The sequence below is a fragment of the Aedes aegypti genome, chromosome 2 (assembly GCF_002204515.2).
Source record: "Aedes aegypti strain LVP_AGWG chromosome 2, AaegL5.0 Primary Assembly, whole genome shotgun sequence".
Taxonomy (NCBI): domain Eukaryota; kingdom Metazoa; phylum Arthropoda; class Insecta; order Diptera; family Culicidae; genus Aedes; species Aedes aegypti.
The window spans coordinates 248,845,253-248,869,723 of record NC_035108.1 but is presented as its reverse complement, the minus strand read 5'-3'; the positions used below and the strand labels follow the sequence as shown (position 1 = coordinate 248,869,723).

The 24,471-nt window shown below is 39.5% G+C and overlaps 1 protein-coding gene and 2 long non-coding RNA genes across 5 annotated transcripts in view; 1 reads left to right on the top strand and 2 right to left on the bottom strand.

Moving 5' to 3' along the window:
• Nucleotides 1-8,110: 8,110 nt before the first annotated feature.
• LOC5569376 (dual oxidase maturation factor 1) overlaps nt 8,111-24,471 on the bottom strand; it is a 413,009-nt gene continuing 396,648 nt past the window's right edge. For all 3 annotated transcript variants that reach the window (XM_021844771.1, XM_021844770.1, XM_001658400.2), the window contains 7 exons: nt 23,234-23,291; nt 22,604-22,958; nt 22,329-22,540; nt 9,344-9,423; nt 9,164-9,285; nt 8,873-9,103; nt 8,111-8,807 (listed from right to left, as the gene is read on the bottom strand). In XM_021844771.1, the coding sequence (XP_021700463.1) occupies nt 8,765-8,807; nt 8,873-9,103; nt 9,164-9,285; nt 9,344-9,423; nt 22,329-22,540; nt 22,604-22,958; nt 23,234-23,291 (1,101 nt within the window). In that variant the 3' untranslated portion in view covers nt 8,111-8,764. The remainder of the gene's footprint in view (nt 8,808-8,872; nt 9,104-9,163; nt 9,286-9,343; nt 9,424-22,328; nt 22,541-22,603; nt 22,959-23,233; nt 23,292-24,471) is intronic.
• On the top strand, nt 11,272-13,390 carry LOC110676526. Its single transcript, XR_002500478.1, has 2 exons — nt 11,272-12,063; nt 12,120-13,390. It is a non-coding gene; the product is annotated as an uncharacterized LOC110676526 (long non-coding RNA).
• Nucleotides 14,383-15,950, bottom strand: LOC110676525. The gene is made up of 2 exons (XR_002500477.1): nt 15,767-15,950; nt 14,383-14,992 (listed from the first exon to the last, which is right to left on the bottom strand). It is a non-coding gene; the product is annotated as an uncharacterized LOC110676525 (long non-coding RNA).

Below are 24,471 nucleotides of genomic sequence, written 5' to 3'. Positions count from 1 at the left end.
ATTTTTATTGGAATTTTGTGACATCGTATTGCTGACCATGGAAAGTCTGTAAAAGTCGTGGGAAGTGCGTATATGGCCTCCACTTTGGTATGTATATAGCGTTTTCATGCATTTTATACGAGTGATTTGATTCATATATAATGATGTATAGCAAAAAATATACCAGCCAAAATGTTGACTGGGTACGCATTTAGACTCTACTGACGTTTTCACAAATTGTTCTCAAACAAAAGGTGAAAAGCAGGGGGTTGAAAATAGTATATTTTTACGTGACATAATTTATGGATGCTTCCCAATAGATGTCGCTAATTATGACTGGAAACTTTGTCGAATACACCATGTTTCGGAAGTGCTTCGTTTCGTGGTTATTAATTTATTACCACCAAATCCTGACTCTCATCGCGTTATAGATCTTATGTACTGAACATCCCGACAAGTTAGATAATCTAGAACATTCGAAATGATCTGATAATATTTGCTGAACACTCAGAAGGTTCTGAATATACGGTAGATTACAGTTCATCATCTTGTATGATGAACAAGGTTGTTGTTACAAGCATAGACTTCAAGTTATGAACTCAAGAGCAGTTTGGAAGACCTAGCACCTCCCAAAAAAATATTTGTCATCATTTCTTGTTATGTTTAGCATTTTGAGCACCAAAACTATTGAAAGGCGTTCAAAAAACTGTATAATAGTTCTTGGAAAAAATCAGGCCCCAAAGGGTTAATCAGTTACGCGCTTTTTTCATGTTAGTCCAATGTTTGAGATCTGGGCTCACAGTGACAGTTCGTGACAGCGGAATCTCGGCTCACTATGACGTACAGAAATTTTGTATTGGTTTCTCCCTCCCAGTAGAGGGCTATGTGACACCAAACTTCTTCTTTTTCTTCTCCTTGACACATTCTTCATCTTTATACACACACTCAATAGGTTCCAAATACTTTTATGAAGAAAGTTTTCAATTAGTCTTTACAAAATGACTCGCCCTACAACTATTTTTCGCTTGCAGTTTTAGCTATTTTTCGTACATAGACACTATAGTAAGTGCAAGCTATGCAAATTTGGTGAAATATTCTGTTGAGAAAAAAATAAATCATTGAATCACTATTCTGTGAATCAGTGTTTAAATGTTAACGCAGTTCTTATGGTTGCAACACTCATTTACAAAATGATCTGATATTGAGGCACTTGCCTGATTTTGGTTTTGAATTTGATACATCACTCAATTTGCTATTCACCCCAGCGTTCTTGCACGTGTCATGTAGTAAACACTAGCCTGCTAGTTTATCTTTTTGGTCTTTTAGTGCTATTATTCGACCAATTAAGCGTGTCAGCTGTATAATGCTAGCACGCAGAGCGAATTAAAGTGCTAGGGTAGGTGTACCAGTTATGGACATAGTGGTTCCCTATTTCGCCATACGTGATAACTTTAATGTCTTCAAATTTTGAAAAGTTGTTTGTGTTGTACAAGTTAGATTTAAGATATATCTTGACGTTAAAACATTCAAAAAGATTTAAGATGTGAAAGTTGTCAAAATTTCTCATATGGCCAAATAAGGAACCACTATGGCCATAACTGGTACATTTTCCCTATTTGGTTACTTGGGATGTACGAAAAAACGCAAAAATCTCAAGTGAAAAATAGTTGTAGGGCGAGTCATTTCGTAAAGCGTCTTTTCAGGAGATTGAGAACTTTCTTCAAAAATGTATTTGGAACCTATTGGTTGTGCGCTGAGACGAGACTCGCGAAGACGGTCTTTTTTTCTGTGATTGCTGAGTTTTTTTTCTTATTCCACTTTGTGTTTATAGCAATTATGCGCAAGCCGTTCAAACCCTCAAATGAACCTCTCAGCAAGAAATGATTGAGTTTGCATCACATCGAATCATAAATAGCCGTTTGAGTGAAATTTCATGCCAGCAAACGTAGCAGACATTAGAAATAATTAATCTTTTGCTTAGATTTATCAGCAACTTTGGAAAAAACTGCTCCGCTGACTGAGGTTTTTAATAACAATTTACTTTGAACACAATACTTTTCTTTTTTTCAGCCATAAAAACGGTGGGCTGCATTTGACGTTTCGTGAGAGGGGAATCTGGGCTGCATATGACGTTGATATTTTTCCTCTTCGCGAGTCTCTCTCAGGTTGTGCGTAATGATGAAGAATGTTCGCATTCTTATTTTCGCAGCGCCGCCCGTGGCAAAGTTGCGAACTAACATTTACCGTCAATGAACGCGCTATATTTTTAGAAAATTTTCGTCCGAAGACACCATTCCGAAAAAATCACGTTTAAAGGTGCTACAGAATTAAGTTCACGATTTCGGCCGATCGAAATACAGTATGGCCCATAAAAAAATGCGAAAATCGTCATATCATGTTTTATGATAGTTTTTACATAAAAAATGTGAATGAAACATAAATATTATTAATTACTTGTATTGTTTAATCTATTTAGACTCAGTTTTTCGCTTTGGATATAATTTTTATCTATTACTTTCACTTTACCAGAGAGGAATTGAAAGCATACCTTCAAATTATATCATGCGGACGTCGAGTTCAATATCTGTGTGATGAAAGCTTCTAAAATATCAACGATGGCGTGGGATTCTTCACAGGCCTTGTCTCCATCATACGCCCATATCAAATGATAGAATTGATTCATACCTGGGTAATTGAAGACTTAAACATATCTTCGAAAATACGGCTCATCTTGGAGAGCTTTGATTGAACCTTCATATAAGTGTGATAAGCAGCTCCGTTTTGCTTAAAACCTTTGAGCTAGTATTGATATTAGTTGTCTCTAACCGAAGCAACAAACTTCATCCTCAAAAATCTGTTATAGGCTTCCGTATTTGTTTTTTTATTCTACCTTAACAAAAAATAAAGGCATATCAAACCTATAAGACGTAAATGCCCTCAAAACTATGACCCTGGCAAAATATTTTATTGTGATCATGAAAATCACGTTCTCTAAGAACTCCTCCATCCTCTGATACTAAACAAACTAAAATTTTCAACAATAAAGTGTGATTTTTGAACGTGGAAAGTTTATCACCAGAGTATACGACAGTCAGACACTGTTTCTAGCTTTGGGCGGACAAGACCTTTGAACTTATTTGCTTTATTACATTATTTAGGACAGTAACAGAAATATGACAAAAATTGTCCTGGATAGCGAAGTTGTGTCAGAATATACTACAATAATCAGAAATTACATTCACTATCAAAAACAATGAAAATAAGGCTTGTGGATGCTATATTCACGTTCAAACAATTTTCGCATTTTTTTATGGGCCATACTGTACTGTGCGGAGATTAGACGGTTGAAAAACAACAAAGCCGCTGGAGTGGACCAACTTCCGAGCGAGTTGCTGAAATACGGTGGTGATGCACTGGCAAGAGCGCTGCACTGGGTTATTTCCAAGATTTGGGAGGAGGAAGTATTGCCGGAGGAGTGGATGGAAGGTGTCGTGTGTCCCATCTACAAAAAGGGCGACAAGTTGGATTGCGCCAATTATCGTGCGATCACAATTTTGAGCGCCGCCTACAAGGTACTCTCCCAAATTCTATGCCGCCGTCTATCACCAATTGCTCGGCGCTGAAGGCCATAGGGCAAGCGATTGTAAGCAAATCGCTAAGTGCCTAATATGTGTCGACATAGCAGACAACGGACACTTAACGGGCGGACCCAAATGTCCGGGCACAAGCGGAGTATCAAAGCAGCCAAAACGGAAGTAACACAGTTAAATTTAAACCACTGTGATGCAGCCCAGCAGCTGCTTTGGCAGTCAGTCTCGGAAACCAAGACTGACGTGGTGTTATTATCGGACCCATACCGCATACCAGCCAACAACGGGAACTGGGTGGCGGATAGGTCTCAACAGCTAGCAGCTATAGGGACGACAGGACGATACCCAATCCAAGAAGTAGTCTCTAGCTCAAATGACGGTTTTGCGATAGCAAAAATCAACGGCGTGTTCTATTGCAGTTGTTACGCGCCCCCAAGGTGGTCGATTGAGGAATTTTCCCACATGGTTGACAGGATGATGGCCAAACTAGCTAATCGGCAGCCAGTAGTGATAGCTGGCGACTTTAATGCATGGGCAGTGGAGTGGGGTAGCCGCTGCACCAATCAAAGAGGCCAGCTATTGTTGGAATCCCTGGCCGCATTAAATGTAGAGCTGGCAAATGTGGGTACAGTGAGTACCTTCCGCAGAAATGGTGCAGAATCGATCATCGACGTGACGTTTTGTAGTCCTAACCTTTTAGGTACCATGAACTGGCGCGTTGATGACGGTTATACTCATAGCGATCATCAATCGATTCGCTATAGTATAATACCAGGCGGGCAGAAGGCAGCGCGATGTAACTCGACCCAAGCCCGAGGATGGAAAACAGCGCGCTTCGACGGCGAAGTATTCACTGAAGCCCTGAGGCGCGAACGAAACACTCTGGACCTAAACGGTGAAGAGCTAGTTGCTATGATATCACGAGCGTGTGATGCTTCCATGCCGAGAAAAGCCCCTCCTAGAGAGAACAGGCCGCCAGTGTATTGGTGGTGCGAATCAATTGCAAATCTTCGAGCAATCTGCCTTCGGGCTAGACGAAGAATGCAACGCGCACGCACAGAAGCACAAAGAGAGGAACGCGGTGCAGCATTCAGAGAGGCAAAGTTGGCTCTCAAAAAGGAAATCAAGAGTCGAAAACGGGCATGCTTTGAAAGTCTATGCGAGAGTGCCAATTCTAGTCCATGGGGTGACGCCTACAGAGTGGTAATGGCTAAGACCAAAGGAGCCATAGCGCCCCAAGAGAAATCGCCCGAGTTGCTGCGATCGATAATCGATGTACTCTTCCCGCACCATCCCATAAGCCCATGGCCCCCAGCGCCGTATGCGGCAGATGAAGGAGAAGAAGTGGCGAGAGTGACGAACGAAGAGCTGGCAGAAGTCGTGAAATCATTCGCGTCAAACAAGGCACCGGGACCCGATGGTATCCCGAATGTTGCCTTAAAAGCGGCAGTGAACACGGATCCGGACATGTTCAGAACCACGATGCAACGCTGCATTGATCAAGGAATCTTCCCGGATGTATGGAAGCGACAGAAATTGGTGCTACTACCAAAGGCGGGGAAACCACCAGGTGACCCGTCGGCGTATAGACCTATCTGTCTACTAGATACGACGGGCAAGTTATTGGAGAGGTTGATTCTCAACAGACTAGTACCGTATACGGAGAATGCGGACGGCCTGTCCAACAACCAGTTTGGATTCAGAAAAGGTAAATCTACTCTGGACGCCATCCAGTCGGTCGTTCAAACAGCTGAGGTGGCAATAGAGCATAAAAGGAGCGGCATCCGTTACTGCGCGGTTGTCACTCTGGATGTGAAGAATGCGTTCAACAGCGCAAGCTGGGAAGCAATAGCACACGCGCTTCACCGCCTCAAGGTACCGGTGCAGTTGTGTAAGCTTCTAGAAAGCTATTTTGATGGTAGGATTCTACTGTATGACACAGAGGAGGGGCAGAAAAGCGTTCGAATTACCGCGGGAGTACCTCAAGGTTCAATCCTGGGCCCGCTGTTATGGAATGCGATGTACGATGACGTACTGAGGCTGCCCCTTCCGACGGGTGTTAAGATTGTTGGCTTCGCCGACGATATCACCCTAGTGGTCTATGGTGAATCGATGGAGGAAGTAGAGTTGACAGCAGCGCACTCTATTTCCCTGGTTGAGGAATGGATGAAGTCTAGGAAACTAGGACTGGCCCGTCACAAGACTGAGGTGGTGGTGGTCAACAACCGCAAGTCCGAGCAACGGGCGCTTATCTCGGTAGGTGATTGCACCATAGAGTCCAAGCGATCCCTTAGGCATCTTGGGGTAATGATCGATGACAAGCTGAGCTTCGCTAGCCACGTTGAATATGCCTGTAAAAGGGCATCTACGGCTATAGCGGCGCTTTCGAGGATGATGTCTAACAGCTCTGCTGTAATTGCCAGCAAACGCAAGCTGCTGGCAAGCGTGGCGCTATCCATACTAAGGTATGGAGGACCAATCTGGTCAAAAGCGCTTAGAACGAACAGAAACCTAAAGCGGTTGGAAAGCACGTACAGGATAATGTGCTTAAGAGTAGCAAGTGCATACCGGACGGTATCTAAAGAGGCCGTGTGCATCATAGCCGGGATGACGCCCATCGGGCTCATCATCAAGGAAGATGTTCAATGCTTCAACCAAAGGGGTACCAGAGGAGTCCGCGACACGTGTAAAGAGGAAACGCTCAGAAGCTGGCAGCAGGAATGGGATAACTCCACTAAGGGTAGATGGACCCATCGACTAATACCAAATGTGTCAGATTGGTATGGTAGAAGCCATGGGGAAGTGAACTTCCACCTGACGCAGTTTCTGTCAGGACATGGTTGCTATAGACAGTACCTGCATAGGTTCGGGCACTCAGAATCTCCTGCGTGCCCCAATTGTGCTGGTGTAGAGGAAACAGCGGAGCATGTCGTGTTCGATTGCCCCCGTTTCATTGTTGTGAGAGGTCGCATGCTCACTACATGCGGAGGGGACACGTCCCCCGACAATATTATAGAGAGAATGTGTGCCGATGCCGAGTGCTGGAATGCAGTAACTACGGCTGTCACTCACATTATGTTAGAATTGCAGCGTCTATGGCGCGCCGACCAAGAGTTGGCTGCAGAGGATTAGCCCTGCCGAGGCTGGTCCCTTGTAACATTGTTTAAGTCGGCTAGGAGAAGCAGTTTGCCTAGGCTACTTCTGCTACACGTGTTGTGCTATATGCACTGGTCCCTTCCCGAAGAAATACCGTAAGGTGGTTCCGGGGAGATGAGGGTCTGAGTCCAAGGGTCATGTCGATGCACTGTTCACCACTTGAGCAATTCTAAATGAATTGCTCATGCACAGTGCATAGGCTGGTTTTAGCGGGTCGTCGTTGGTGCGTCATCCCCGCATTCCCTGAGTTATCTTCTCAGGGGATCTGTTCGCAGATTTCCCCCTTGTAAAAAACAAAAAAAAAAAAAAGGCGACGATGGAGCGAGTGATGTGCGTAGTCCGAGTATCAGGGACACTCTCGAGTCCCTTCGAATCTCGCAGAGGGTTACGGCAAGGTGATGGCCTTTCGTGTTTACTGTTCAACATTGCTTTAGAGGGTGTGATAAGAAGAGCGGGGACAGACACGAGTGGCACGATTTTCAGAAAGTCCGTTCAGTTACTTGGTTTCGCCGACGACATTGATATTGTTGCACGCAACTTTGAGACGATGGCGGACACGTACATCCGACTAAGGGCTGAAGCTAGGCGAATCGGACTGAACATCAATGTGTCAAAGACGAAGTACATGATAGCGAGGGGCTCAAGAGAAGACACGGCACGCCCCCCACCTCGAGTTCATATTGACGGTGATGAAATCGAGGTTGTCGAAGAATTCGTGTACTTGGGCTCACTGGTGACCGCCGACAACGACACCAGCAGAGAAATCCAGAGACGCATCGTTGCTGGAAACGTGCCTACTTTGGACTCCGCAGAACGCTCCGATCGAGCAAAGTTCGCCATCGCACGAAGCTAACCATCTACAAGACGCTGGTTAGACCGGTACTCCTCTATGGGCACGAAACATGGACCCTACGTGCAGAGGATCAACGCGCCCTTGGTGTTTTCGAACGGAAGGTGTTGCGGACCATCTACGGCGGAGTGCAGATGGAAGACGGAACGTGGAGAAGGCGGATGAACCATGAATTGCACCAGCTGCTGGGAGAACCAACCATTGTCCACCTCGCAAAAATTGGGAGGCTGCGGTGGGCCGGGCATGTCACCAGAATGTCGGATACCAACCCGGTGAAAATGGTTCTCGAAAACAATCCGACCGGCACAAGACGACGTGGTGCGCAGCGAGCAAGATGGGTCGATCAAGTTGAGGACGATCTGCGGACCCTTCGCAGAATGCGTGGCTGGCGACGGGCAGCCATGTCAAATGGCGACGGGCAGCCGAGTCAAATGGAGACGTCTCCTACGTACAGCAGAGGCCACCCAGGCCTTAGCCTGACTGGTAAGGTAAGTAAGTAATATTTCTTTGCACTGAAGGAAATTTTCGACGCATCTGTTCGTGACAATTATTTTTATTTATTCTATATTCGATAGCGATTACAATCTGTCCATGACACATGGTTAATTAATACTTTGTTTTTTTTTTTCTTGTTTCTGTCACTGGTTCTTTGTAATTAAAATTCAACCTACATACACGTAAAATTCCCTACACAATCAAATTAATAAATAACTTAAAAGGGCATGATACTCTCTCGGTCTCTCTCCTGATAGTCTTGTAATGGTATTTTTTCTGATAACTGTTATGACGAATGCGACTCATGTGTGATGCAAGTTGGCCAGTCTTAATTCTAAGCAATTGATGAATAATTCCTAGAATACTACTATCGCTATACTGTAACGCTAGACACGGTCAGTTAAAATCTGCTCCATACGAAGCCATTTTCAATAAGTCCTAATCTATAAAATTGTTTCGTCCTATTCTTAAGATAAGTCGCATTTGAACAAGGCCTTCACGAATAACCTGGATTTGTTTTGCACAGTTTATCTCGATAAGTTATTCTGTTTTGTCAATTCGGTGTTTTACGATTTAATATCACAAGAGATTCATCACGTAAAGTTTCACACGTGTGGTTCCTAGTTTTAAGTGAGGATTGGCTTTCGGTTTTGAACCGACTGTTATTGGGTGAATGTAAATGGCTGTTTATCGTCTACCAGTTGGAAATTTCGCGGGTACGCTCCAGAGGAGGTTTTCTGAAATGAAAAAAAGGGTGTCATTCCATGCGCTTCAGGCTCAATGTGTTATGAAGACGCTTTACGGCAGCATTCTGGAGAGTGCAACTTTATGTAACGATTGAGACATGGCAGCTGCGGATGCGATGCTAGAGTTTGAATCTTGCGAAATGGTGCGCTGGATTCCTTGCGGAGGCGTTTGTTGAGCTCGACGGAACGGATAACGCCACGGTGACTTCGGTACGTCATGTTGGAAGCCTCGATTCTCGATGCCTGCTTTATCATTCGCTTGGTCCCGAGTTTTCGACGATAGGCGACTGAAATATTGATAACGTTAGATTTGCACATTTTATGAGATTGAATTTTAAATAGCATACCGTAGGATTCGCGATCCAAGGCCTGGAGGATCTTCTAGCCCTTTGCTATTACGTTTACGGTATCGGACATCGTGAGATTCTTCCAATATCACGTGTCTGTCATAGGGAGTATCGTAATAAACCTAAAATGTACAAAATATGTTGGTTACGAATCATCAAAGAAAACCATTATCAGCAAACCTCCAGAATGGTTGAGAAACGATGAGGCCACACCAGATCGATGATTGATATTATCAGTCCAACCGACAAACAGAGAATGCCTAAAACGAAAATAAATTTGTTTTCTCTAACCTGCGGCACACGAGGTTCCATGGAATGAGTGCAGTTAGTTGAGCGATCGTCATATCGAACGCTCAGAATATCTAGAATTCACAAACTCGCTGACGCATTTAACTACAATGATTGAAAAATCACTAAACCCGAAAATAGTAAATCCTACTTTTCCGTGAAAAGAATGGCGATAACAAACAATTGTGTCGTTCCTAATATTCTTGGAAATGTTACCAGAGACAGAAATCTGGATCGAGTATAAAACATTGTCATTGTTATACTTGATAACATGATTTCAGTGACCAGGAACCAACCAGTTCTTGCCAGGCCTACCAACCAGGATGCTTTAAAACAGCACAGGCAGGCAGACGCGAAATTCATCGAAATGGCTGGCCACTGCTCTGACAGCCTTGGATTAGACCCTACTTCTCAGATTCTTGACAGGCATATGATACTCGAGTTGTCGACTTGAGAGGGGGTAAAAAAAATGTCACAGAACTTCCATTTCAGGAACCAACTGTGCATACTGACATCATTCAGACATAAATTTTCAATAAATGCATAAGAAATATCAGTGCTAGCTCGATTCATTTCTGTTAGCTAACAATCGATTAAGGGGACACGGGAGACCGTGTTATTTTCCCTATCTTTCGTCTCACTCTAACAATAATCATCAAAACTTCGCGGAAGCAAATCTCGAGTTCTATTGAACCGATGAAGCTGAAAATTTATCGGGTTGTGCCCTACATATATAGAATCATAGTGATACATTTTCGCATCGATATATGGAGTGGTTCTTGGGATTTGCTTCTAGAAATGGATAGGGTGATTATGATGACGTCCCGTGCGGCCTTAAGGATTGAATGCTAGGTTCCTCTCATACATTCATTGCCAGGGCATAAAAATTAACAAGGCAGGCTCTTTACTGATGTAAATATCAAGTTCGATTATAAACATGTGACGTCACTCCTATCGTACCAGGTCCGATCCACTCGGGCTCAGATTGGGTACCACTTCTAGTACTGCATTTGGTCCCTCGATAGTGCAAAAGGTACCCAAGTTTGACAGATCGCAGTACACTTTGAACGGTATTCTAGATTACCTTACGAGCCATAAAATTTTGGGCAACTGCAAGGGACATGGGGGTCTTTAATTTGTCTTTGATCGTACCATATACCTTCCGGACCACTAGGTCATTTTTTTTTCGCAAATTTGTTCGAGGTGGATAGGAATGACGTCGTCAAATAGCTGTCAGTTTTCGGAATATATCACCTTCTTAATATATCACACCGTGATTCATTGCATGCCTGGATTTAAACATCATCTTTTGTTTTCATCGCGAAATAAATCTTGCTCCGGTGGTTTTGAATCTCAGCGATCTCAGCAGCTCTTGGAGTTGGATTTTTTAAAGACTGACCTGTACATCTGTACCATCAAAGTTTACGCTTAATCCACAAAAAGGCCAAAGGGTGCTTCGTATGTCAGCACATATGTACCTTGTGGGTTCAATCTTTGCATTATGTACAGCATATGAAGCATATTAGCGAGATTATTGCTCAGTTCCCTAAATTCCTTGTTGGTCAAGTCAGCGCCATAAGTCTATGTTGCGCTAGCGGTTGTTCGTATTCATGCGAGAATGTCTTCGGGAATCGTCCGCGTTTGTAGTTCCTGACGATTTCTTTACCAGCTCAAAGGTTTTCATGCGGTTCCTTAGGTACAGTCAACTAACCCTTTCTCGATACGCCATAGCTCAATATCGCCATAGCTTTCTCGATACGCCATAGCTCAATTTTCTGTTCATGGCTGCTTCGATGGTCCCTTGAATCGCATTTGCACTAGTTATGTGTTCTGTAACTCGATATCGCTCGAACTCGATGGTCCCTCCATTATCGAGTAATGGAGAGATGACTGTACACCACAGGGTGACTGCTTCTCGTACGCTCTTTTGCCTTAAAAGCATCATGTTTACAGCACTTTTTAAGGCCTCAATGAACCGAAAGTTTCGTTGTTTATGCTTCATTTTTGTTGCTGTTCGCTTTTTAAATCCTACATTTATTTAAAAAATCGAATTATAAATTAGATCCCAGCTATTAGGTTAACATTTTCACTGTCCGGTCATAGAAAACATGAGGTGTCCACTGGTCCAGAGGACTTACAATGGTTTTACAAATAGGATGCTTTTCTTTGAGTTTCTACATTTTCCAATAAATTTTGCATTATGATTTATGCAAAACTTCCTGAAGTCAACGTACGGAGAAAATTCAGCTGAAATTATTAGAAACATTTGTGGTTACACTTGTATGAAATTTTCTCGTTTCACATTTTTGCAATAGATCGAATCAGGGTGCAACTTTTGACAGCTACTGTTTTTAACGTTTGGGCATGAAAACTTCATAGTTTGTGTACACTGCAGGCATTGCATTTCATCTCATCTTTCGATCATCTGAGCAAGATATTGATCAAATAAGAAGATATCATCTAGGGCTCTTTGATCATATTTTAATGAAAATCTTCGGCTCTTTTGATGCTCGATAAAATCCTTCGACACAGCAATCCACGTAGTTTATACGATGACAATGTTTGAAAAAGGTGCAAAACAAAAGCAGTGAAAGATTGCAAACTCAACGAAAGTACGTCAACTAATATATTTGAAATATAACCAATTTTCATTTCAATATATTTTTAGGTTCTGTGCAAAGCATGTGCTAACGGTTCTGTGCCAGAGAATCTAGCGGCATATTGGGAATGTTCGATACCATTTCTTCCTAAAAGATCGAAACCAAGCGTTCAAGGACAATAATGGCCGGAATATTCCAAATAGAGATTCAAATAATTGATCACAAGTTTATACTAATTAAACACAGCTTTCAATCAAATTTGGTATACGTAGAAGGCTACTGACTTTAAATATGTCTAATGAATGAAAAAGTTAAAGAATAAAATTACTATTGTATAGAAATAAACGCAATTTTATGTCTAACATTATAAAAATGAGAGGTTTTTTGCTGATTCCATGTACGACAAACTGGGTAGCAAGTTATCTTTACAGCACATTGTGCTTGACCATAGGAGAATTTGGAGAAAAATCAACTTTCGCTTGTCGATAATTTAGGTACATGTGAGTGCTGAGAAGTAAAGGTTCCCTTCTGTTACGGAAAACTTTTCTTCAAACGACAAACTTCTCCACTGGTCCATTCAGTGTTTCAAGTGTCTTCTGGTGGAAGAAGGTCTCGGGGTCTAGTGCCTCTGGTACATTTTTATTATCTCGAGAAAGTTCAATAGCCGACCCCAATATTTCCTTTGTATATTTGTCGGTCTTCAAATTGGTCGAAACACTATAGGCTAATCTATAGTTTAACAATCAGTAGATAGCACGTTCTAAAAATAGCTCATTCTAGTGTCACAAAATGCTATAGTTCCAACTTAAATTACGTTATTGAACATCAGTAATCACTTTCGAAACAGACATTTGATTATATCACCAAAGAGTTGTCAAGATCATCAAGATGAAAAGATCGAATCATTTCAATGCGCTCTTGGATTGAGGATAATATCTTTCAACCATACGGAGATGATCTCTTCGATCAGATGAGATTGTAAAGCCTGGTCCACTGTAAACATGTGTTTTGGTATAATCCTGGAATACTAAAATCTGAATATCATTATTCGTTTTTGGAAAATTTGAACTGTCCGGCCATAGACGACTTCCCCCCTGAGAGAGACTCTTCTTCTTCTTCTCCTCTGGGTGGCCGAGACTGAGAGAGACTCGCAAAGAGGAAAAATATCAACGTCATATGCAGCCAAGATTCCGCTGTCACGAAACGTCCAATACGGCCCGCCGATTTTATGGCTGAAAAAGTGTCAAGTATTGTATTCGAAATAAACTATTATTAAAAACCTCAATTAGCGGAGCAAAGATGCTAATAAATCTTAACAGAAGACTAGTTAGGGGTCATGCACAAATTACGTCATGCTCCAAGGGGGGGGGGTCAAGCCAAGCGTGACAAGCATTACAAAATTTAAGAAGGTCTCATACAAAAAACTTGACAAAGGGGGGGGGGGAGGTGGTCGAAAAAGACGAAATTTAGCGTGACATAATTTGTGTACCATCCCTTATTGATAATGTCTGCTAAGTTTGCTGGCATGGAATTTCACTCAAAAGACCGTTTATGCTTCGGTGTGATGCAAACGCAATAGTTTTTTGCTGAGATGTCCATGTGCAAGTTTAAACGGCTTGCGCATGGTTGCTGTAAACACTGAGTGGAATAAGAATAAAACTCAGCAATCGCAGAAAACGAAGACCGTCTCCGCGAGTCTCGTCTCAGTTTCCCCCTAGTGATTTTATATTTGTTATAAAATGATCAGTGATTTTAAAAGCAAAGGTACAAACATTTTCGCAATTTGTTTAAAACTTCAATAATTTATATGAGGTTTCGAACTCGCACTATCTTGGTCGAAATTCTATTCCCAATTCACTTACAGGTTATCTAGCAATCTTAAGGATTTATTATCACAATAATTTTAGTACTTTTCATACGTCTAGAACACTTTCACGTAGCTCCTTTTTTGTACCTTGAATCAGCAGAACTGTCCATAGTACCACAGACAAACAGACGTAACACTCTAATTATTTTCATCGTACAGCAGAATAGCGCCCAATTTTAATATTTGGCAGTTTGCCGACGGACCACTTGTGGCGCTCGCCTCACTTTTGTTCGAGTTTGACGTTTGCTCACTACCGCCACCTAGTTCACGGTTGGCCAAATGAGCTTATGCATGCTATAAAACAAATGACTTTTACTGTGCGCCCTGTTTTCAAGATGCCCGTGAGAACGAGCGAGACAGCACCAACATACGGCGCACAGTAAAAGTCAAAAGAACAAAAGAATTTATGGTTCGTACAGAGGCTCATGAAGTATTTTTAGCATTGGGCGTAAATGTTCATGTGACTATGTTTTGAATTGATAATTGTTCTAGCAGTTACGTCTGTTTGTCTGTGATAGTACCTTTTGTACATTTGAAAGCTAAACTTTAAGTTTGATGACTTTCAAATGGTTCTCTCGTTTTTCTACATTTTACTTCTTCTGTAAAGAATACACAAGAATCTTCCAGAGAAGCACTGGTACATAAATCTTTCATTTTCTTTAGGCAAGTTTTCATTATATTCTGGAAAGCATTCGCACATAGTTTTCAAAGAATTCCGAATTTTTAATGGAATCCTGGAACAAAGCTCACATATTCTATTTTGCTACTAAATAAACTATTCGGCAGCTGTCGAGGACTCAAATGTTTTCAATATATGTATCCTTAATCTGAGCTATATTGCTGTCAAATATGTGCCATTACAATTTTAAACACATTTTCCATTATCAAACACAAAACAGTGAATTTTAAGAACCAATCGTTCAGAATGGTACTAGATTATTAAAAACTAATGATTAGTTTTTATAACTTCAAACTTGAACAAGACATAGATCTGCATACAAAACTGTTTGGAAAATTGCACACATTGCAGTTTTGCCCACAAACAATCCGTTTGGAGCTGGTGTGGCGCGTTACCTCGCTTTTTTGAAAATAGTTAATTATGGTTTCATTTCTTTAAATTTCAATTTATTAGAAATGATTGCCTCAATCCAATGACTATTTTAACAAAATTATGAGTTTTTTTTTATTGTGCGAGTTCTCTTTAAATCCAGTCAGAATAATATTTTCGACGAAACTCACAGTTAAATTGAGTGTAAAACTCAATTTTAGCTGTGAATTTCGTCGAAAATATTATTCTAACTGGAATTAAAGAGAACTCGCATAAATAAACTCGTAAACTTAGAAGTCGCATATTACCCCGTCTACGCTTATTCAAGGATCATGCGAGAATTCTTGTTACTGAACGAACATCCTTGTTTGAAATGCTTTTGTTGTTAATGAGAAGCCCCGGGTTTTCGTAGTCTCCTGTGGATAATTTAACAGCAGGGCAAGGATGAGGCTACGTTTCCGATGCATGGTCAAACATCAGTACTAATATTTTGTTTCACTCTGGAAATGAATCAACTATATTTTTTGAGGGGCATGCCTTTGAAAGAACCTTTGTAATTTGATTGATTCCACCTGATTTTTCTGAGAAAATTTAAATAACCACTGCATCGAAATCGATACTACACTAAAAAGTGGTCGCAGTGGCGGACCCAAATAGGAATAAATCATTGGATAAAGTATTGTTGAATTACTAACTAAGATCGGAATGACAATCTTGGAGAAAAACATGAAAAATCACTGGGTAAATTTATTGAGGATTGATAGCTAGCATGAGAAAACTTCTTGGGGAGTAAATTCTACCTCTCATTCTTGAAGAATATCTCCTTAATGAAAATATCTTGGTTTGTTTCTAGAAGCCACCTTCAACAAAAATCGAAGAGTTTAAATGAAATTAATGAAAAATTCGCAGTGCGCATCGTACCTTCGTGCTGTGCGTACACGAATTCTCTCTGCTCTTGGAAGTTTTCTTAAAAACTACCTAAAGCAATAAAACAGTACTTTTCAGTGCTAAAATTAAAAACGGTACTTTTCAGTGCTACTAAAACAGTACTATTTTTTCTACTATTGATCCCTTTACGATCCTTGTATGGACCCGTGCCTTCAATTTTTCGTTGGACCCGTTGGCGAAAGCTAGCGGTGGTAATCCTTCTTGGACACCGTCTTGGGAAAAAAAAACCTCTCGAAGGTCACGTCTTCTTTCGTTTGTTAACTAAACATGGTATCAACAACTAACAAAAGGAAGGGTGAATCTCTGAATTCACAACTTCCTTCCAAAAAAGTGGGATTTACAACTATCACTAAACGTGGCAAGAATGGAAGAAAGGACGTTTCTCCGGAATGCGAACTTTCTTCCAAGGGTGAAATGAATAATGTTGATAATTGTATCGAAATGAGCAATCAGTACGATGCTCTAGACAAATTTTCCGAACACCAAATCGAAGCAGCCTCTAGCCCAGGCTCTTTGATTCAAGTGAGGAAGCAAAGAGTGCCGCCTATCGTGGTCAGTTGTTCCGAATTTGGGGATTTAAGCAGGAGATCTTGAACTCCATTATGGGAATCAAGGTTTCCTTCCAAATCGCAAAGAAAGGAGACTGTCGCATTTTGCCGGAAACTTTTAAAGATCGCGAACTTCTTCTCAAACATCTTGAAGAGAAGAAGCACATTTTTTTACTTATGACGACAAAACTGAACGTTTGTTCAAAGTTTTCTTGAAAGGTCTCTCAAGTGGCTATAAGTCACCTGAAGAGATCAAAAATGGAATAAATGATTTACTTAGATTTTCCCCAGTCCAAGTAATCATTATGAAAAAGAGAACCCAATCTGTCATTGTTCGGAAAGGGCTTTCTCAAGAATATTATTTAGTTCACTTTAGCAAAAAAGAACTAAATAATATTAAAGCTTTAGAAAAAGCAAAACTTATGTTCGATGTCCGTGTGACATGGGAACATTTCCAGAAACCTGGAGGAAATTATCAGAACCCCACTCAGTGCCGTCGGTGCCAAAAGTGGGGTCATGGTACAAAAAATTGTCGCATGGATGCTAAATGCATGATTTGCGGAGGTTCTTCTCACGCCAAAGACGTCTGTCCAGTGAAGGAAGATACCACCAAGTTCATATGCTCTAATTGCGGGGCTAATCATAAGTCAAATTTTTGGAATTGCCCTTCACGCAAGAGAGTCGTTGAGGCTCGTGCCAGGCAGATGAAAGATAATATCCGTTACGATAACGGTCGTTCCCTGAATTTTCCTGGTAGAGTATCGAACAATGCTCATTTTTCAGTTAACGATCGCTTGATTAGGAATCATACCCATCAGGAAGATTATAATCATGCTCATTCACAAACTAATTTTAATTCGTCGGGTAGCCGTTCGAATCTTTCAATTTCGAATGTATCTACCCACAGTAAATCCTTTGCCGATATCGTAGCAGGTAATTTGAACTCCTCCCCTATTCGTTCCATAAGTACCCATTCTACTTGTTTCAAATCAAATGGAAAAAATCCTACCGCCACAGGTAACTCCTACTCAGCTTCTTCGTCTACCGAAAATTCTAATGGGAAATCATCAAATGTACCCACTTCAAGTGATATGTCTGCCTCTGATTTTAATTTTCTAACTGACTGAAGCAGTCCAAGTAGGTGTAAAATTTACAAATCAAATTGTTATTGGATTACGTTTTTCTAATGGATCCAAATAATAATTTAAATATTTTAAATTGGAATGCTCGTTCTCTGAATTGTAAAGAGGACGAGCTGTTTAACTTTCTTACAGTTAATAACGTGCATATAGCAGTTATTACGGAAACGTATTTAAAACCTGGATCTAAGCTCAAAAGAGATTTAAACTTTTTTGTTTATCGTAATGATCGACTTGATGGGGCATATGGGGGAGTTGCAATCATCATTCATAGGCGTATAAAACATCAAATGTTTTCGTCATTTGAAACTAAAGTTTTTGAAACTTTAGGTGATTCTGTTGAAACACAGTTTGGTAAATATACTTTCATAGCTGCCTATTTGCCTTTTCAATGCTCTGGACAGCAAGTTAATTGGCTCCAAACTGACTAGCGAAATTTGGCTCGCAATAAGTCAAAAAATTTTGTCATTGGTGACTTTAATGCCAAACATCGGTCTTGGAATAATTCTCAAAGTAATTCCAACGGTAGTATTTTGTTTGATGAGTGCTCTTCAGGATATTTCTTAATTCAATACCCTGATAGCCCAACATTTCCTCTTCTAGTAATCCATCTACGATTGACTTCGTCTTAATCGAATCTAGTCATCTTTGTAGCCAATTAGTTACTCATGCTGATTTTGATTCTGATCATGTCCCTGTTACATTTCAAATATCCATGAAGCGATTCTCAATCCTATCAGCTCCACTTTCAATTATTTTCTAGCCGACTGGAATATATATGAAACGTATATTGACTCTAATTTTGATGTTAATATTTCCTTACAAACAAAACTTGATATTGACAATGCTCTTGAAACTTTAACAAATTCCATTGTTTAAGCCAGGAGCATTGTAATTCCAAAATGTGAAGTAAAATTTGGATCCGTGATTATAGACGATGATCTTAAAATTTTGATCCGTCTTAAAAACGTGAGGAGAAGGCAATTTCAACGCACTCGCGATCCTGCTATGAAAATTGTATGGCAAGATTTGCAGAAAAAATCAAGAAACGTTTTTCACAATTAAGAAATAAAAATTTTTAAATAAGATTTCTCAATTGGACCCTGGCTCTAAACCCTTTTGGAAATTATCTAAAATCTTGAAAAAACCTCAGAAGCCAATACCGGCATTGAAAGAGGAAAACAAATTATTACTAACTAATTGCGAAAAAGCTCAAATACTTGCTATGCAGTTTGAAAGTGCGCACAATTTTAATTTATAACTTACTAGTCCAATTGAAAATCAAGTTACTCAGGACTTCGAAAATATTCTCAATCAAGAGAACGTTTTCGAAAATGCCTGGGAGACTGATTTGGGAGAAGTTAGAACTATTATCAAAAATCAAAAATATGAAAGCTCCTGGCGATGATGGAATTTTCTACATGCTCATCAAGAAGCTTCCAGAAAGTAGCTTATCATTTTTAGTTGATATATTCAACAAATGTTTTCAATTAGCATGTTTTCCTGACAAATGGAAAAATGCTAAGGTTGTTCCAATTTTAAAACCAGACAAAATCCTGCAGAAGCTTCTACAGTGAAACCTCCATGAGTCGATATTGAAGGGACCATCGACTCATGGAAATATTGAGTCATGGAACAGCAATCCTTTGGAAAGCTACTTCTAGGGACCATCATAGTAACCATGAAATTTTGTTTTTAGTTTGGTTCCATCACGGTGTACTAAAATTAAGAAGGTGATATATTCCGAAAACTGACAGCTACTTGACGACGTCATTCCTATCCACCTCGAACAAATTTTCGAAAAAAATGATCTAGTGGTCCGGAAGGTATATGGTACGATAGGAGTGACGTCACATGTTTACAATGAAACTTGATATTTACATCAGTAAAGAGACTGCCTTGTTGATTTTTATGCCGTGGGTTCCATGAATCGATATCGAGTCATGGAACATCGACTCATGGAGGTATCACTGTAGCTATCGTCTAATCAGTTTGCTTTCCTCCATCAGTAAACTTTTTGAAAAGGTCATTTTGAACAGAATGATGGTCCACATCAACGAAAATTCAATTTTTGCCAATGAACAGTTCGGATTCCGCCATGGACATTCGACTACTCATCAACTTTTACGTGTAACAAATTTGATCCGTTCCAGCAAACCTGAAGGCTATTCTATTGGTCTTGCTCTTCTAGACATAGAAAAAGCATTCGACAATATTTGGCATGAAGGTTTGGTTGAAAAATTAAAAAACTTTAATTTTCTAACATTCATTGTTAGAATAATTCAAAGTTATCTGTCAAATCGTACACTTCAGGTTAATTATCAGAACTCCAAATCTGAAAGACTTCCTGTAAGAGCTGGTGTTCCCCAAGGCAGCATTTTGGGACCAATATTATACAATATTTTCACATCTGACTTACCTGAGTTACCTCAGGGATGTCAAAAATCTTTGTTTGCGAATGACACAGGCCTCTCCGCCAAAGGACGAAGCCTGCGTGTCATCTGTAGTCGATTGCAAAAAATTTTGGATATTTTTTCTTCATACTTGCAGAAATGGAAGATTTCTCCTAATGCTTCCAAAACTCAACTAATAATATTCCCACATATACCAAAAGCTCTTTATTTGAAACCTTCAAGTAGACATGTTGTCACGATGAGAGGTGTTCCAATAAATTGGTCAGATAAAGTTAACCCTCTAATACCCAACCCCGCCTTTAGACGGGGTACACTTTGGAATTTTGTGTATTTTTTCGTAGCTCGGAAATTTAAATGATTTTATGTTTGGCCTAAACCTTGACTCATAACACGCATATAAGAAAAGTTTTTTATGATTTTTGAAATTTTGTTGTATTATTGAAAATTGTTTGAAAAATTGTATTCTTATATAACCTACAAATGCCTGGGATTCATTTAACGTGTATTATAAAAAATCGTACCTTCTATATTTTTCTACGATCAATCTATCACAGAAGAAGAGCCTGATGGTATTGAAATGATTTCAAATCTGTTTATCCGTTAGTTACACGGAAAATAAAAATTGTTCCAGAAAAAAATTAAAAAATACATATTTTCAAAAGTATAGTAAAAACTCAAATTTTTATTGTTGTCAAAAATCAGTAACCAGAAGAGGCTTCAAGAAAAAATTGAAAAGGATAGGGATGTTCAAAAATAAAAATAATAAAAATCAAAAACCAAAATTCATAAATTTGCGAAGAAAAATAAATCATTGCCCAAACCGTGTTTAGAATGATTTTAGATAACGAAAAATAATATTTAGATCGAAAACAAAAATTTGGGTATTAGAGGGTTAAGTATCTAGGGCTCATGCTAGATAAGAATTTAACTTTCAAAAATCACATTGAGGGCATTCAAGCCAAATGTAATAAATATGTAAAATGTCTCTATCCCCTTATTAATAGAAAATCAAAATTTTGTTTTAAGAACAAGCTTTTGATATTCAAACAAATTTTCAGGCCAGCCATGTTGTATGCTGTACCAATATGGACTAGCTGTTGTAATACCAGGAAAAAAGCTCTGCAGAGAATTCAAAATAAAATTTTGAAAATGATTCTGAGGCTTCCTCCCTGGTTTTGTACCAATGAGTTACATAGAATATCCAATGTTGAAACATTGGAACAAATGTCAAATAAAATCATCAATAATTTCAGGCAAAAATCGTTGCAATCTTCTATTGCCACGATAAATGCGTTATATGTTTAGATTAAGTTAGGTTAAGTAAATTAAAAACGTTATTTTTTTTTCTCTTATAAGCTGGTGAAATCAACTCACCTGTAAACAATCTGAACTGCTACGGCAAATGAAATGTAATATGTTGTTAACAAAATGGTAATAAAATCTTAAATTTGTTTTATCATATTAGGATGATAGTGTTTTCTAATAACACAGAACACCTAGGTATAAGAAATGAATGTAATGTTTGGAATAATACTAATAAAAAAAAAATTAAAAATTCGCTGGGTGAATTCTTGATCCTAGAAATAATACTTGAATGGGAGGCGATATATTTTTTTTAATTATTCGTTGATTAAATTGAATGAGAATATCCCATGATTGTGCTTAGAGTATTTAACACCAGGTGCATTGTTACGAGGAATCCTTCATGAGTTTCTTAGAAGTTCTCGTAGACAAATCTCTGGTCGGATTATCTGAGGAACCCTTAAAAACCCTGAAAAAACACTGATTTCCGTTTTTTCTTTAGTCGTTTACTTTTATTTGGTGCACATCTTCCGCATTTGCAGAAGAACTTCCCGTGAACCAAATTAAATGAAACTTTCAAGCAGGTACTTGTTGTTGACAAAACAACCATTTTGAAGTGCTTTGAATTTTTTTACTTCAAAATTTTCTAACAAAGTTGGACTGATTTTCAAGACATCAATAATCTATAATATAGATTTGGTTCAAATTTAATTGACGCATTACAAAATTATCTCCCTTAGTTTTCCGAAGGAAAAATTTTAAAGCAATATCAGCCATTCCTCATATTGTAAAGTCCAATGGAGGTTAGGAAAAATAGTTTTTTGTTCGATAAATACAGGTATCAGCTTAAGTGATGATGCGGTACAACTGAAAATAACTGAAAAATCAAACATATGATGACAACCCAACGTGTCAAGAATCTGATAGATACTTGTCCAGTCCTTACTACTGGATCAAGATCAATCAGATTGCTGGACAATCTACAAACGCTACGATTAATCGATATTCAACCTGCAATCAGCACAAGCCAAAAGCACCATCCCAGTCGAAAACTGATGCGGCCTCCCTCGATGAAGATCGTCAACGGTCGTTTCGGTAGCATCTGGCTGTAACCAATGCTGGCCCCAATCAACAGGGCGCCAGTAAGCGTCATAGTATAGGCTCCATACCGTGGCACAGCCACCAACAGCAAATTCATCAGCAACCACGAAGCGAATGATGCCCTGAAAAGGAAGAAGGTTGTAAATTTCCGTACTGTGTTCTAATGGTTTAAATCCGGAACGTGCCATAGTAAAATACTAGCGTAGTATCCAGCGGCTCGATACTGTCCACCCCAGGCGAACCCTTCCTGACCCAGACTGAAATACTCCGCCACGGTCAAAATGGGATACGGCAAGCCACGCTGAAGTGCGTTTTTGTACGAGTTGCCCATATCATTAGCTTGGTTCCAGCTAAATCGTTCGTTGAAGTCAATATCCGGGGTGGACCAATTGCCAACCGGCAGTGCTGCCAGCGTGATGTTGATGTGCATTAGCCCAATGTGGGCTCCGAGTCGGGCCGGAAGCTTCTCACGTGAGAAGGCTTTGTACGGTGCGACAATCGTTGACTGGGCAACATGCCAACCAGATCCCAGGCGGGTAACTGCAAAGAGAACGAGAGAGCCATGAGTCAAGTATGAACACGTAAAGTAATTATCTGATGTGTGGTTCCACATCACGTTTTATGTGTTATAATTTTATTAAGCGGAAGACGTAATCGGAAACTGGCGAGACTTGAGCATTTATGGCCTGAACAAAGAAGATGATTCAGGGAGCTATCAAACTGCCCTTATCCTCTCATAAATATGCAGTAAAACTTGCCATTTGAACTGAGATTAATAACGAATGAAGAAGTCAATCACCTTTTTGGTTACTTACCTAAAATGACTAATCCTACGAATAAACTAAGTGTTACTGTCGTGAAGGTAGTGAATTTCTGAAATTAAAAGATATCATTTGGGGTAATTAGTATTTATTCATAACATATACATAAAAATTGTATGGCACAGGTACGATATGAACGACACATAGGATGTTTTATATTTTATTTTTCAATTATGCTCAGAACCTACTTTTATTACATTTCTTTACACGTCGATAAGGGCCTCTGGCTGTAATACAGAAGAGACGGTGTTTTAATGTTGCCAGCAATAAAAAAAGACTCATAGTAAGTTTATGCGAATGACCTAGTCATGGGTGGTGCAGTATGTTTTTATTACTGTCGTTAATTTGATCAACACAATAAAAAACAATTGCATAGACACTTGCGATTAATCAATGATATAGCTGAAATTTATAAAGTTCACTTTAGGTTTTCAGCTGTTGAGATATTGGTATATTCCCCAAAATCCGGTCAATTAACTAAGTTTGATTAGGGAAGCACTACTTTCGGGTATAACGTCCGATTGGCAGACACTATTACTTAGCCAGTGCCGTAGCGTGGCCTCATGGTGTGCTTGACGGACCTCAATTCGAGCGCATCTTATTCAATGCCTTACATATTTTTTTAATGATGTCAATTTAGGTGAACTGCATAAAAATCATGAAAAATTCAATGAAGTTATACGTTTTTATAAGCATTTCTATCGAAGTTCAAATTTCACTTTAGGAGAACTCAGCATTGTTTTTTCATTAAGGCTTATCTGCATTCATCGTTGCTCTCTTTGCGTTATTTCAGAAAACTGATTCTCTTTTCGTAACAAATTTTTGTGCTGTAGGATAGACAATCATTATATTGCTTCATTAATAAGAAATATTACAAATATATCTAATTTAGCGAAGTTATTAGCGAAAGAGAGGATCGATGAAGAGAAATAGCTCATATCAGTTGGGCCCAGTGTAGAACTGTCTGATAATTATTGAAGGATAAGTGAAAGATGGTTTGATATTTTGAATTTTTAGTAATTTACTGCACTGCCCATAACTGCATATTTGTAACATTCGACAAAAGTAGGCATTGAGTAAATGGAATACCAAGTATGCATTTTTTGGCAGTATGGGAGAAAACTAAAATTTCTAAAAATTACCAGAAACTCAAAAGTGCTTATTTGGGGCTGATATTTTGTACAACTCATATCGCATACTAGATGAATAGTCAGAAAATAATTCTGATAGAT